This window comes from Podarcis gaigeae (assembly GCF_964106915.1).
Source record: "Podarcis gaigeae genome assembly, chromosome: 2".
Lineage (NCBI taxonomy): Eukaryota > Metazoa > Chordata > Lepidosauria > Squamata > Lacertidae > Podarcis > Podarcis gaigeae.
In genome coordinates, this window is record NC_139679.1 from 23,525,298 (window position 1) to 23,540,562 (window position 15,265).

Genomic DNA, 15,265 nt, shown 5'->3' on the forward strand with positions numbered 1-15,265 from the left:
CAAACACGTACCTGGGAGTTGGTCCCATTGAACTCAATGGTGCTTGCTTATGAGTGGACATACATATAGGACTGAGTTGTTAACGTATTGATAATTTATGACTTGGAGCCAAACAAAGACATGAAATGAATCTATTGAAAGTATTGAAAGAGGTAATGTGAGGCGATGTAATAGTTCTGTTTATGGTGTTGGGTCTGTGAGGGTTTCACTCATTCAGGTTATCAAGCGATGAATATACATTAGTCAACTAGCCGTTACTTGAGTTGCTCACCTGAAACCAAGATGGAGCAGGTGAGAAACATAAATCATTACACATTAAATAAATAGCCATCACCAAGTATGCCCATGTTCTAAGTAATGCATCCTTGCCCTATAAAACATATAAAAAATCATACCCTTTCATGCATAAAGCTACCACCTAAAAACTCAAGTTTATAGGCCATATTCTCAAATGCCTGTTGTTTTACTATAGGTACAGATTGATGGTGTATACGGAATTTGTCCCTGATACTGAACTGGTTGTTCATGTTTTACACCGTGTCATCTTTGGGACCAGCCACCTCTGATTCTAACTTTCCTTGCATATTCTGTTTATGACATTCTGTAAATGTTGACATTTTGGGGTCAATATATTTTGCAAAATAAAAACAAGTAGATGTGGTAGTTACACGTGAAAACAAAACAAAAATTGTATGTGATATGTGTGCATATTTTATGGGGCATAAGGAAATATTTTTGAAGCTAATTTCAGAAATGATTTGAGACATGCCACTGAGCCACAAATAAATTTTATTTAAAATTATTTTATTTATTCTATTTGTAGGGAATGGTTCAGTTATTGCGATAACTCTGAAGCCTTCAGATGATCTTCTTGTGCATGTGACACAGAGCCAGTGCAACTATTCTCGTCTGCTAAATGATTATAACTGTGTCTGATACATCTGCAGTGTCATCTAAAGTCAGGAAGGCTCAACCCATGATGTTGTCTATGTTAAATCTTATTGTGGTACTTAGAATCATATATAAAGCAACATACCGTAGGTTGTTGTAGTCTAGGAACCACACAGCCATAAAATCTCTGAGTCGTCATGTCTGCATTCACTCTCAGCAACCACATAATATTGGAGCTATATTTGTCAGAGATAAGCTTTTGCCACTGCAATACCGTTACATATACTGCTGTTACCAGTAGCCAACAAGTGGTGTAGCCAACAAGACTATCCTGCATGCTTGTAAACTCATGTCACCACTGCAGTTTGTACACCTAGATCCTTTGCACTGATTTGCTGGTCTAGTAAGTTTTTGAACAGTTTTCCTAGGAGCATGAGAAGACAGCTTCCCATCTTGTTCTGAAAGACAGCCTGTCTGCAAGAGCCTTGTGTTCAAGCCCTGGATTGCCAACCATTAACCTGGGGTGGTTAAATGGGGGGGGGCAAGGGTTGCACTGACACATGAATCATGATCAACCCTCCAGGGGCTACATATCAAAGTGAGCATGGCCAAAGTGTAAAAATGGGTGCAGCAATAACAGCAGTTATCAAGGCTGTCTTTCACTAGACTTTCTGGTCAGTTGTTCTATGCTATTTTCAATCATTTAAGTTTTGAAAAGGTTTTGTTGTTGCTGTTAAAGGACAAATTTCCAGGGGGTCTTGCAGGCACATAAATATTTTTGGCACTACAGTGGAGCGCCTACAGGAGCAGTCAGCAATCCCCCAACCCCAACTATGATCAGGGATGATGGAAGTTGTAATGCAACATCTGTAGGGCATCATGTTGGCTATCCTTGTTTTAGACATATACCCAACAGGCCTAGTCTAGCAGTCTATGCCTACGGCCAGATTTTGGTTTTTCAAATTTCAGCAGTGCCATGTGAGGCCAAAATTCTGCGCCCCCTGCCTTTTTTGCATGTGCACGTCATAGTTTCAATGTCCTGCGGTGCCCCTCTTGACTCAGTGCCCAGTGTGGGGGAAAACAGTAGTGCTGCCCTAAATCTGTCTCCGCCATGGCACATGCCTTAGAACTGTCTCCAAAATACATACTGTGAGTGAACCATTTTACTCGGCATAATTCTGGAGGGTTGCAGGCAGCCTGGAAGCACAGCCTGAGTGCTTGGCTAACAGGTAGCAGCTTTGATTACACAAATTTAGGTGGCTTCAGTCATGGGTGTAGCCAGGATTTATGTTTTGGGGGGGCAGAACCGAGCTATCTGCAATGTGATTGGTCAGTGAAGTATTTGTTGTAAACAAAAACTGTTCCCTTTCCCTTATGGAGTACACAAGAGCCCTTATAGAGTTCTTTGTAGGTACTCCATCGGTAGGAGAAAATAACAGAGACCAACCAGAGAACCTAGCAGTTTTAAAGCACGTCAAAGTGCAAGTAGATAATTTGGTACCGCTCCAGTGGGAAGGTAAACGGCATTTCCGCGTGCTGCTCCGGTTCGCCAGAAGTCATGCTGGCCACATGACCTGGAAGCTGTACGCTGGCTCCCTCAGCCAATAAAGCGAGATGAGCGCCGCAACCCCAGAGTCGGCCACGACTGGACCTAATGGTCAGGGGTCCCTTTACCTTTAACCAGAGAATATTGAGAAGCAAAGCAGCTGGTAAGCCTGATCTTTATTAAAGCTGTTGCAACAGGGTGCTCCCCCACACACCGGGGGGGACCCAGGACAAAGGTGTGCAAGCCCTTTTATATAGACTTTTGAACTGCCCACCCTGTAGCTCAAGACCACCCCTCCATACATCATACATACATCACATAAGCGGTGTAGCCCAAGACCACCCCCAAAATACATCATACTACATCAGAGAAGGGGCAGACTACAACAGAAATCAGTGAGTTGTTTTTATCCTCTCTGCCAGGTTACCTGATTGGATTACCTGGGCATCCTGGCCACTCTCTTGTTATAATAACTACTCAATTATTGAATCCAGGCCACAGGCTCACCTTATTCATATCTTAACTGTGCCCTTGAGACAGGCTTTGTGAGCAAAAAGACAACTGGAGGCTCCCCATTTCCTTCAACCTTCCAGAGAAATAATTGAGGTCATTTTGGGAGAGAGAAAATGGTTTCGGGACTTTTCTGTGGGTTTCAGACATGTGGTTTACATATTTGTATGTGTGTACTTGGTACATTTAGTCATGCTGGCCACATGACCCGGAAGCTGTACGCCGGCTCCCTCAGCCAATAAAGCGAGATGAGCACCGCAACCCCAGAGTCGGCCACGACTGGACCTAATGGTCAGGAGTTCCTTCACCTTTATTTTATATACATGTATATAAGACCTTAAAATTCTTATAACGTATTTTTTTTATTTACTTGATTTAGGGGAGGCAGCTGCACCCCCCTGGCTACACATCCATGGTTTCAGAAAAAAAGAATAATAATGTTGCTACAAGTCTTCAGTGCAATAAAACCAGTCTTATAAAATTAATGAAGTCACTAAAGTAGTTGAAATGTAAGCAGAAAACCAAACCAAAAAAATGGCAAGGCCCAGTTTTTCGCATGACGACATCATGACCATGTGCTTCGCGAAAGAGAGAAGAGTGCCGCGTCTTCCTGCATGCGCTACCCCGCAAGACGAGAAAGAAGAAAGAACTACAATTCCCGGCATGCATCTTTGCAGCTCAAACAAGAACATTCGCCCTTACACCTCATCCGATGCATCCTGGGAAACATCCGGGTCTTTTTACAAACCACTTCATCATTAAAAAAAATCATTCCGCAGGGTAGGCAACGGGAATATAATCCCATTTTTTTAAAAGGCCCAGAGTCGGGACTGAGCGAGGAGAAGCCCAACATCATTGCTTTCTCTGTTCCTAGGATACGAAACACTCTGGTGGGTTACCTCCCCCCGGCTCCTTAACCCGTTCTTTGAAAACCTCTTTTTTAACCGTGGGCGGAAATGAGGTGAAGCGTTTCCGCCTCGCGGAGGGATAGCTATATAAGGATCGCAGGGCGGCCGCCGGATCCTCTTTCGCCTCTTCTTGAGCGCCGAAATGGTGGGTAGAGTTGCGCGTGTGGCTCCGCGAGGTTGGAGAAAGGGGAATGGAGGCCAAAGCCCTGAGTTTGAGAGGGCGGGAGCGGGAAGAACGAGATAGCTAGGGATTTGAATGGGTTTGGTGGTGGGGCTGCCATTCTGTTCCCCTTTAACGGCTTGGAGTTAACGCCTCCGGGTCACCGTCTCGGCCCTCAAACGCCTCAACATTCCTCAAGTATCCCCCCCCACCTTATGGGCTCCAATTGGTACAGCCCGTCTCCCCCCTTTTTCTTGCTCCCTTGGCGCGGGCTTCCCTCTGGTGACGGGCCCGTCCTCCGTGCACATGATTGCCTGCAGGGCAGCCCGCTTCCCTCTAGCTTGCGGGGAGCAGCTTGAATAAAATACAGTGGTACCTCTGGTTACGTACTTAATTCGTTCCGGAGGTCCGTTCTCAACCTGAAGCACCACTTTAGCTAATGGGGCCTTCTGCTGCTGCTGCCGGAGCACGATTTCTGTTCTCATCCTGAAGCAGAGTTCTTAACCTGAAGCACTATTTCTGGGTTAGCGGAGTCTATAACCTGAAGCGTATGTAACCCGAGGTACCACTGTATTGGGTGGGGTGGGGGGCAGGTAAGCCCCGCCCCAAGTAATCTTATCACATTGACGCAATACACGCACACCTTTTGAATGGCAATGGCCATCAACTTGGGGGCATTGGCTCCCTCTCATATTTTATTGGGGGAGCCAAAAAGCCCCCTAGGAGTTGGCTCCTGTGCTCACTAGGGAGCTTCTGGGTTTATCGTGCTTTTAATATTCTGTTGGTAGCCACCCAGAGTGGCTGGGGAAACCCAGCTAGATGGGCGGTGTATAAATAATAGATTATTATTATTAATGTTCCCCCGGGAACATGAGGATTCCCCTCCTTTCCATGAAGAGCGAGAGACAGGATTGGTGCTTGAAAACATTCACATTCTGCTCTGGCCGCCTCTTGTTCAGATCTCTCAGACTTGGGCTTGCAGAATGAAAGATTTAATACTGAACTGAAAAGGCACGATAAATAACTAGAACTCGCAAAAAAATGCCTTGGTGTGGCGCTAGGAGGTGAGTGGCAGTGAGCATAGTGCATACACATTTCACTGGTAAAAATAGTATTATGACACCTGGTTCTTTGAACACCTCAGTCTCTGCCATTATACTGAAAGTTCAAGTCACCCTGCTGCATGTGAATAGGCAGTGGTAGTGTGGAAAGGGGGGAGCAAGGAATTGCTAACCTTTACAGATGTGTTTATCTTTCTGTCACCTAGTTTTGTTGGGTTTCTGGGGGGTGAATACCAAACATTTAAAAAAGCGTCACTGGAATCACTTTAAATCCCAGCCTGTAACAAGAAACTCATTTTATTTTTTAGTTACTTAAAGTTCCTTTTTCACAAACCAAACAAACTAAAACTTAAAGTAGCAAAAATACTGCATGGTGCCATTGGCCCTCACTTAGAATGGAGTGTGTACTGATCTCAGAGAGCATTCCAATTTCAAATATTCTGATTATTTCTGCTTTTAGTTAAGCCATTTTTATTTTTATTCATTGGGGAGGTCAGCTGCCCCACTCCTGGCTATGCCCATGATTTAAGCTAGTAGCTGTCACCATATATCGTAATAAACCAGAAGCCAGTGCTGTTGAAGCTCACAGGTGAGGACATTATGGTACTTAAATCCATTAGCTTTGTTTGACCCCCATCAACAGCTTATCAGAGGTATACTGAACGTTCAGACTTACTCGTTAATTATGGTGTGAATTTGGGTGATTTTAGGGATCTCTGCTTTTATTTCTGGCATAGGCAAACTGCCCTCCAGATGTTTTGGGACTACAGCTCCCATTATCCCTAGCTAACAGGACAAATGCTCAGGGATGATGGAAATTGTAGTCCCAAAGCATCTGGAGGGCCGAGTTTGCCTATGCCTGTTTTATTTGCTGCAAAGTTTCCTTGCCTATCTCTGGAGCTGACGCTTACTAGAGATGCCCAAGTGAGAGGTATTTGGAATATACTGCTCGGTATTGAGCAGTGCTTTTCCTGTGTTCTGTAGTGCTATGTTTGTTCTCCAGTACCTTAATATTTATAAATTTCTGTCCCTTTAAACAGACCAAGAAGAGAAGGAATAATGGCCGTGCCAAGAAGGGCCGGGGACATGTCCAGCCTATTCGCTGTACCAACTGTGCCCGCTGCGTCCCCAAGGACAAGGCCATTAAGAAGTTTGTCATCCGAAACATAGTAGAAGCAGCCGCAGTCCGAGATATCTCGGAAGCAAGTGTGTTTGACTGTAAGTATCTTATGTCTCCTCCATACGCTGCTTCTGGTTTACCAGCATTCTTAAAGTTTGAGAAGGGTGGAATGAAGACTGATTTCTTTGTGTAAAAACAAATCAAATCCCATTATGACTCTTAATTGAAGTGTGTTATATGCTTAGTGTGCTTTGTTCTGTCAGAATAAACATGAGGTATACATCTCTTGAAAGTTTAAGCTCCTGAATATTTTTCTTTTAAAATTATTTTATATGCTGGTTTTCCTTTGAAAAAGTCAGAGCCCATTAATGAGCTTAACCAGCAGTACTCCATGCATTGGAAGACTTCTGAAGCTTTTCACGGGTGCTATATAAGAACTGGATTTTGCCTTTTTATAATGGAAAAGTTGCCTGTGTACTTAACTCAGTTGCTTCTTCCTTTCTCTCCAGCATATGTGCTGCCCAAACTCTATGTGAAGCTTCACTATTGTGTTAGCTGTGCCATCCACAGCAAGGTGGTGAGGAACCGTTCCCGTGAGGCCCGGAAGGACCGTACCCCTCCACCCAGGTTCAGGCCTGCTGTAAGTGTATTGTCGTAAAGCTGTTCTTAAACTTCCTAGCTGCTGAGGCACCATCAGCATTGAAATGTCCCTTTGCACTAAGATATTGCGTTGTTATGTAACGAAATGTCCTGAGCATAAAAATGGAGCACTTTGCTTCTTGTGATACCCTGTTCTAAAAAAGCATAGGGTTATTGTGTGTGTGCTTTTTATACCAGCCGGCATCCTTTCCCAGTTTTTTTGTAGGAAGTCCTGTGTGTGGCTTACAGTAGAGATTTGCACACTTTGTATTGAGCACCAATGAAAGGCTACATGGGGAAGAGGTTGGAAATAATACGGAATACAGGCACCAGAATGTTGCAGGAATAATTGCATCACTGGGTTCTTACTGAACCTTATAGCGGTTCTCAACCTGTGGGTCCCCAGAGGTTGTTGGACTACAACTCCCATCATCCCTGAGCTCTGGCCTTGCTAGGGGTGATGGGAGTTGTAGTTCAACAACATCTGGGGACCCACAGGTTGAGAAAGGCTGTTATAGAGCCACAGTCTGCCCCAGGAGGCAGCTGCATTGCAGCTCCTACAGTGCCACCTGTGTACATGGTGATGTATAGTGACATAAGCCAGGATTCATTAAAATGCCTAATCTTAATGTAGAAGATTACATCAAAAAGGCAAGGCCAGCTCCCTTGACTGCATTGTTCATTTGTTGCAACTCACCTGTATCAAATTGGTCTTGTGATGACAATTGAGTATTGTCTTGATTTAGATAACTGTCAAAATTAAATGACTGTCCCCTAACACAACCTTTCTTTTTTTTTCCCCCAGGGTGCTGCACCAAGACCACCCCCTAAGCCTATGTAAAGAGATGGTTTGAATGATGCCAGTTTCTACTATTGACACAATAAATTTACAGCTGGTCTTTATGCGTTATTGGGCTAGAGTGTTGTTTTTAAAGGGCTGGACTTTAAGGGGTGGGTGTCTTGTTGTTAGCTGTTATTTAGGCATACTGACTGTGGAACTTAGAAATCTGTATGTTTAGAAGTATGTAGAGTGCAATTTGTATTGGTAGTCCTCACGTTTGTGGGCAGGACTGAAGTAATGGGAAATGTGTTCAATGTTTAGAAGCCAAGAATGCCATGTGACGTGTTTTCACTGGTGAGAGCATTCCTTGTTCCCCCCCCCCTCCCCATCATTTGTGGGTGACCTTCTTGGGGAGTTTCCAGGAAGATTCCCTCCCTGCAAATTAGGGTTCAGAAAAAAATATAAAACACACTTTTTCAAGCTAATTGCTGGTGGGTGGAAAGAGAGTGGCTGCATGGCAGTGGGGCGAGGTGTACTTGCCTCTGTGATTGTGTGTGTGTGTGTGTGTAGCTCAGAACAGTTCCTTGTGTTTCCAAATTTGCCCACAGCCACAAAATGGTTAACAAGAGCTAAACAAACTGAATAGGTTTGGTGGAGGGCAATAAAGATGTGGTCAGCTGTATTGGAAAAAGGTTGTATGAGGTAAGGAACTGGGTGGGTGTGGGTGTAAGCAGATAGTACTCATCAGGCACTTTAAGGACTGTCATAGAAGCTAGCAAAGACTTGTTACTTTGTGCTCCAGAGAGCTAGGCTAAATGTAGTGGTGTATCTTCAAGCAGAGGCTGGACGGATGTGTATTGTGGATGCTTTAGTTTCATGTTTCATAGATCAAGCGGTGGATTGGATCAATTGATGCACAAAGCACCTTTGTTTCTACTCAGTTTGCACTTGTGTGGGCCTGCACACTGGAAATGAACTCTTGATGTGTCCTCACACTGACCAGTAACTACTTCTGGAAGTAGCTAGGGCCTGGGAGAAGCATGTACATTGTTTTCCTTTTTTATGCTTCTCAGATATAGCTGTATTATAACAGCTTTTGGATGATTCAAACTTGCCCACCTCTAATACAAAAAGTTTACTTGATCACATTCATACTTGGGCTGAGTGGAATTCCACTCATGTAACGCTGCACTGGAGTTAAGCAGGGTTTTTCCTTCTTTTGACAGTTCCTTAAAAGGCTGCTCTGGCTCTGGGGGGGGTTGAGGGATCCTTCCCAACAGCATGTGAGGTGATGCTGAAGGCTATAGAGGAAAGAGGAATACTGGAAAAACAACAACTCTACTGCTTCGTCTAGCAGAAGGAAGAGTAAATCCAACCCAATATAAAGAAAAGAACATTTAGGCTGCAAACCTGAACCCGCTTACCTGGGAGTAAGCTTCATTGAACTTGAAGGCTTTCCTATACATGAATTATTTTCTAGTTTTTGATGTGCTTTACAAAGTCACTTAAGTGGAAGAGCAAGTACTACTTTTAATTGGATATTTGTCAAACTCATGCCCGGTACAAATGTACTGTAGGTGACTCATGCCTGCCCATGGCGGTCTGGAGCAAGGCCTCTTACCTTGCATTTCAGCATCGCTTGTTTACATCATGAATCTAATTGAAGGTTTCTCTTGGAAGACCAATTTGCCTTGCAAAAATAGGGGTGGACATGGTCTGGGTTGCATTCTTTGTTAATGATGTGGCATATATATACATGACAACATGATGATCCAATCTGGGTCATAATTCTTGTGTTTGGCCTTAACCCTCTCTACATTCATTGAGCATAGCAGAACCTTGGTTTAATCCACAACCACCAGAATGTGGATCTCTAGGTCAGAACTCCCACTATGACTGGTGAAAGTACTGCAAGGTAGTACTGTGTTTAAGATGCTTTAGAAACCATTCTCAAAGGCAAACAGATGTACTTCCTGGTTTATGATAACTCGTTCAAAAGATGTGACTCCCACCCCCTGGCACTGATGGGGAAGGGGCTGGAGGAGACAGAAGAGGAAGAGGAAGATCTGTTGCATGCATACAAGTTTGACGTGCCAGTGGAGCTTTGTTGGATGCAGCACAAAAGAAAATGCTGCTATATAAAAGTAAGTAACCCCCATACACCACAGGCCCCATACACTTTGGTGAACTCTAGGGAGACGATTCCACAGGTAGAGCCCCCAGTGGCACAGTGAGTTGGTGTGTCTTGCTGTTAACCAGAAGGTTGGTGGTTCGAGCACACTCAAGGGATCGCTGTGTTCCGGGTACTGGGGTCCTTGGCTGTTTTGCAACTTTATAGGTTAAAATGAGCCCACTGAATGGGGCCCTGGGATGCATAGGCATTTGAAATGCCTGGTCCCTTTTAGCAACCCCCTACATCATTCTACATCTACTGTTGGATGGTGCCTTGTACACTTGACTTCTGGCAACTCCTGCAGCCAAGCTGGTGCCAAACGTATTACTCTGCCTTCCTTTGGACCATAACAACGCAAAGAAGTTGTTTGACCCACTTAAAATTATGGCAGCCACATTCTGGACCAATTGTAATATCCGCTCAATAGCAGCCATTATAGAGTCTGTTGCAGTCATCAAATCTGAATATGAAGAAGATGCAAATTTCCTGGTTTGGGTGTTTTATTTCTCATGTAGTTCCTGCTAGTAGGCACAGGGTGGCAGCAGAGGGCAGCTCTAGGTGCTTACCTCTCCTAATACTGCATCGTTCCAAATCCATAACAATATGAAACGGTGATTATTTTTATTGGATAATGTATCTCTGGCTTTCTAACTGCTTTGTATCAGAACATATGGAGGAAGATTGAAGAAATAGTGGGGAGGATATTAGAAAAAGATTGCAAACAGTTTAGGGAGGGCAGGATTAAATTAGAGGTCCCTGAAGCCTATGAGATCAAGGCCCTGCAGAGATTGGAAGTAACCAGGTAACAATTAGATGTTCTGATGTCAAAATAGTCAAGGTATATTTAATTGAACTGTTTTATTATGTTTATGTGTTTCTCACTTTGGGATTGTGTGAACAATGAAGAGTTTATAATCAAACTTAACATATTACAGGCCAAGAAATGACCTGAGGCCCTAATTAGATCAACAGTAACTCCCCCCCCCCCCTTTGGTGTCGCCTATTTCCTGTGTTATTCACCCTCTGAGTTGGGTGGAGGGAAATTTGTGGCTAAAGCCCAGCAATGCCTAAAGGCAGGCTGAGTAGCCGCCATGTTGAGTTTCTCACCTGTGGCTCATCTTGGGCAGGACTTTGAGCTGACTTGGATAGGAAGTCTGCTGCACTTGAGAGATGTTCTAATCTCGGGGTAGGATTTGGTCATTTAAGAACTCAAGTTTTAAGCAGGTTGAAAGTCACTTGCATGGTTCCTGTATATTTCCTCAACAACTCTGTTGGGGCAGTTTGGATCAGAGCTAGAGTAGAGGAGTGGGATGTTTTAACTAGTGATGATAAACCTGTAACCTTCCAGTTGTTTCCTGATTCCCAACTTTTGCCAGCCTTAAGAGAGTTACGCGACAGTGGGAGGAGATCACACGTCACAGCTATATGTCCTGGTCCAAATTGGATAGTAGAGCACTTAAAGGTCAAATCTGATTGGATCCTGTGGTGATTTATATCCTTGCTTAAAGAGTTACGGTCTCTAAAAACTGCTATATTTGATATATTCAGTAACGTTGCAAACAGTCATTATGACTTCTTTGCCCCAACAACCTCAGCGGATCACACATTCACACCCTTCCACCAGACAAGAGACTAACCCAATTACCTCAACACCTTATATACTCTCATTTCAAGACTTGCAAGTTGCAGACTTTAGGCTCCAGCATCATGCTTCCTCTTCAATGCACATTCACACAGCTTGCTCACTTTTTTGTGACGTTCTAGTGAAGGTGCCACACTGGCACCTATGACTCTGAACACCGAAGGGGTTTTGTTGATTATGGAATACTGTGCTTCAGAAGGGTAATAATGTTTTGCCATTTTTAAAAATTAACTTTGAAGATCGCATGAGGCATAAGGGGAATTCAGTCAGGAAAAGGGCTGCATGGGGGAAATGCTGCTTACTTGGTGCCCCTTCCGTGCCTCGTATCCTTGGCCTATGGCCCATCCTTCCATAGGTCCTGCTTGGCTCAGAAGCTGCCAATAGACAGATCCTGCCCCAGGGCTGCTGCCTTCAGCACATCAGCCCCCATCAGTTGTTTTTTAACTGAGGCTGGGAGGCCCTGTTTGCAGCGAGCGCCCATGAATTCTGCTTTCTTCTGACACTTATCTCTGATCTCATTTCCTCCCACTCCTCTCCTGACTGCAGCCATTGTTCTCAGCGCCCACTCCTGAATCTCTGCCATCCTCTCCCTCCATGCCATGCGCTGTGACAGGGTGACCTTGCCGGTGGCTGTGGTGCTGCTCCTGCCATCCTTTGCCACCAAAGGCCCAGGCAGGGAATGAGGATGATGCCACAACAGTAATAACCCAGCACTCATTTCTTTCTTTCCTTCCTTCCTTCCTTCCTTCCTTCCTTCCTTCCTTCCTCTCTGTGCCACGCTCTCTCTCTCTCCACTTGGAATAGCATCCATCTGAACGGATGGATAGATAACAGAGGCTGCTTTTGTTTCCCATAGGCTCTCTCTAAAATTTTGCAGCAGAGACAGCAGTGGGACTCAAAAGTTATTGCAAATGGGCGACCTACGAGGACGCCGTGGCAGAATGCAAAAGAGAAACAGATGCTCTCATGCTCAGCAGACTCTTTTTCTGGCTTGTCCTGAAACAAATATTCCCCTTTTTGTGGATCCAGTCTTAATTCTACATGCTTGGAGGGGAGAGAGAAGCACCGTGTGGCATTAAGGGGCTGGTGGTCCTGCATCCTACAGATCATCCTAAATGGGAAATGTCTACGGTAATAAAAAAGTTAAGGTTATATATATATACGAAAGCATATATATATATATATATATATATGGACGCAGGTAGCGCTGTGGGTTAAACCACAGAGCCTAGGGCTTGCCGATCAGAAGGTTGGCGGTTTGAATCCCACGTGATGTGGGGAGCACCCGTTGCTCGGTCCCTGCTCCTGCCAACCTAGCAGTTCGAAAGCACGTCAAAGTGCAAGTAGATAAAGTAGATACCTTCTGGCGGGAAGGTAAATGGCATTTCCATGCGCTGCTCTGGTTCGCCAGAAGTGGCTTAGTCATGCTGGCCACATGACCCGGAAGCTGTACGCCGGCTCCCTCAGCCAATAAAGCGAGATGAGCACCGCAACCCCAGAGTCGTCCGCGACTAGACCTAATGGTCCGGGGTCTCTTTACCTTTTTATATATATAATAAATGATCATAAATGTACCAACCAAGCACAAACATAGATATGTGGACCACATGTCTGGAGCAGCACAGGAAGACCGCCTTGAAACCATTTTGACTCCCAAACTGACCAAATGTTTTCTCTGCAAGGAGGGAGGGAGTGAGGGAACCTTCCCATTGTCTCAGGAAATAGGTAATCACCATCTCAAAGGAATGGGCTGACTACCAGGAAAAGCAATCAGATAAGGCATTATCAGATAACCTGACAGACAGGGAAAACAACAACATTCAAATTTCTGTTGTAGACCACCTTTTCTGTGATGTAGGTATGATGATTGTGGGGGGTGGTCTTGGGTTACACCCCACCTGTGCTATATGTATGATGTATGGAGGGATGGTCTTGAGCTCCAGGGCAGGGAATTTAAAATGTCTATATAAGGGCATGCACACCTTTGTTCGGGGTCCTCCTCCGTCCTCCTGCGTGTGAGGGGAGCACCCTGTTGCAACAGTTTTAATAAAGATTGGGCTTACTAGCTGCTTTGCTTCTCAATAGTCTTTGGTTGGCCTCTGTTATTTTCTCCTACCGATAGGGAACTGACTTAAGGACTCTATACGGGCTCTTGGATACCCCATAAGGGAAGAAGGGCAGATTTTGTTTGCAACAATACAGAAGGTGAGCCTGGGGAAAGGCTTTGGGCCTAGAAGCCCAAATGAGCCTTCCAGGCCTCTCTCAGCTCTCTTCCCTGAGCCACAACCCTGTTCTGTACTCTGCTCAGGTGTTTTTACCTGTCTGGAACAGTTACTTAAAATTCTGCTAATGCCTCCTGCACGCCTGGAAAGAGAGGAACGTGTGAGGGTGTTGAAGCTAGCCTAGTGTACAAAGGTAACACACCTATTATTATTATTATTATTATTATTATTATTATTATTTTATTTGTATACTGTCTTTCTATCTTACAATACTCAAGGTGGTTTACAAGCTGAAGAAACAAAAAATGTACATCTTATAACAATCTAATGCAGTACAAAAATGTGATAATAAAACTTTAAAATAAGCAACCTACATCAAAAAGTAATACTCAACCATTATTAGAGTAGTATAAAATAATAATATCAACACATAAAAGTTAAACAGAAGTCCACTCGGCAGTTACAATAAATAATTTCTAAAACTAAAATCAATAAAACAATGGCAAGCCACAGTACATAAAATAATAGAATACAAATTGAGAAGCAGAGACTAGAGGGTGGGGCAAGGCAGGTGGAAGGAGGCCTTGCCTGATGGAGTCTCTCCCCTCACAGTTGCAAGGCCCACTTGGCCCTCTAGCCTCACCCAGTACTGGCGTCTGGCCCCTCGAACGAAAAAAGTGGGCTTCAGGCTCAGTTTAAGGTTCCCACCCGTTGTTGATTTATTTGAGAGCCTGCCGAGGCCTCCCAGAAATGACACCTCTCTGTAGTAGTTGACCGGGCTCCATTTACCAAACGCCACAAGCCTTGGGCCTATGTCAGGAATGGAGAAAGCCCCATGGTAATAACTCTCCTTATCAGAATATCTGCCAGTCTCAGCCCCTCACTTGATAATATGATAATCATGACGATACAGGATAACTGTATCAGACCCTCCAAATGTCCCTATTTTCCAGGGACAGTCCCAGGTTTACAGAAGCCATTCCAATTTTCTGATTTCATCCCAGAATGTCCCACTTTTCCATAGTACATCCCCAGTGCTCCCCCCCAAAAAAAACAATGTTTAGGGGGTACTCTCATTTTGACTCAATAAAATCACCATTTTATAGTGCAAATCGGGAAAAATAAATACAGTGAATGTGCAAAAGTACAAAGATTCACAAAATATTTAGGGGTATGCATACCCCCAGGAAAAAAGCATTGGACATTTCATCAGAGAAATGTTGGAGGGTATGGAGTTTTGTGACCCCTGAGCCAAGGAAATAAGCAACTATACAACCATTAGAAGGCATCTGAAGGCAGCCCTGTATAGGGAAGTTTTTAAATGTTTAATGCTTTATTATGTTTTTATATATGTTGGAAGCTACCCAGAGTGGCTTGAGCAATCCATTCAGATGGGTGGGGCATAAACAATATTATTATTATTATTATTATTATTATTATTATTATTATTATTATTTAGATAGGGCGTTCCTATTTTAACTGGAGAAAAGTGGAGGATATGCTGTAAACTCCTGCCCCCAACATCACATGTGGAGATAATAACACAGGTGTCCATGGCAGGGCTGTTATAATCTGCACTTTGTCTTTGTTTCCGACCTGCAGTATTGAAACG

At 44.1% G+C, this 15,265-nt stretch overlaps 2 protein-coding genes across 3 annotated transcripts in view; both read left to right on the forward strand.

Annotated features, from left to right (window-relative positions):
- IKZF4 (IKAROS family zinc finger 4) overlaps positions 1–802 on the forward strand; it is an 85,132-nt gene extending 84,330 nt beyond the window's left edge. For both annotated transcript variants that reach the window (XR_014561344.1, XM_083727590.1), the window contains one exon: positions 473–802. The gene's annotated coding sequence lies outside the window, so the exon portion shown is untranslated. The remainder of the gene's footprint in view (positions 1–472) is intronic.
- Positions 803–3,844: 3,042 nt separating this feature from the next.
- RPS26 (ribosomal protein S26) lies at positions 3,845–7,738 on the forward strand. The gene is made up of 4 exons (XM_083727880.1): positions 3,845–4,000; positions 6,117–6,294; positions 6,706–6,836; positions 7,641–7,738. Exons 1-4 carry the CDS (start codon positions 3,998–4,000, stop codon positions 7,674–7,676), a joined length of 348 nt encoding a protein of 115 aa, XP_083584006.1. The 5' UTR covers positions 3,845–3,997; the 3' UTR covers positions 7,677–7,738.
- The last annotated feature ends 7,527 nt before the right edge of the window (positions 7,739–15,265 follow it).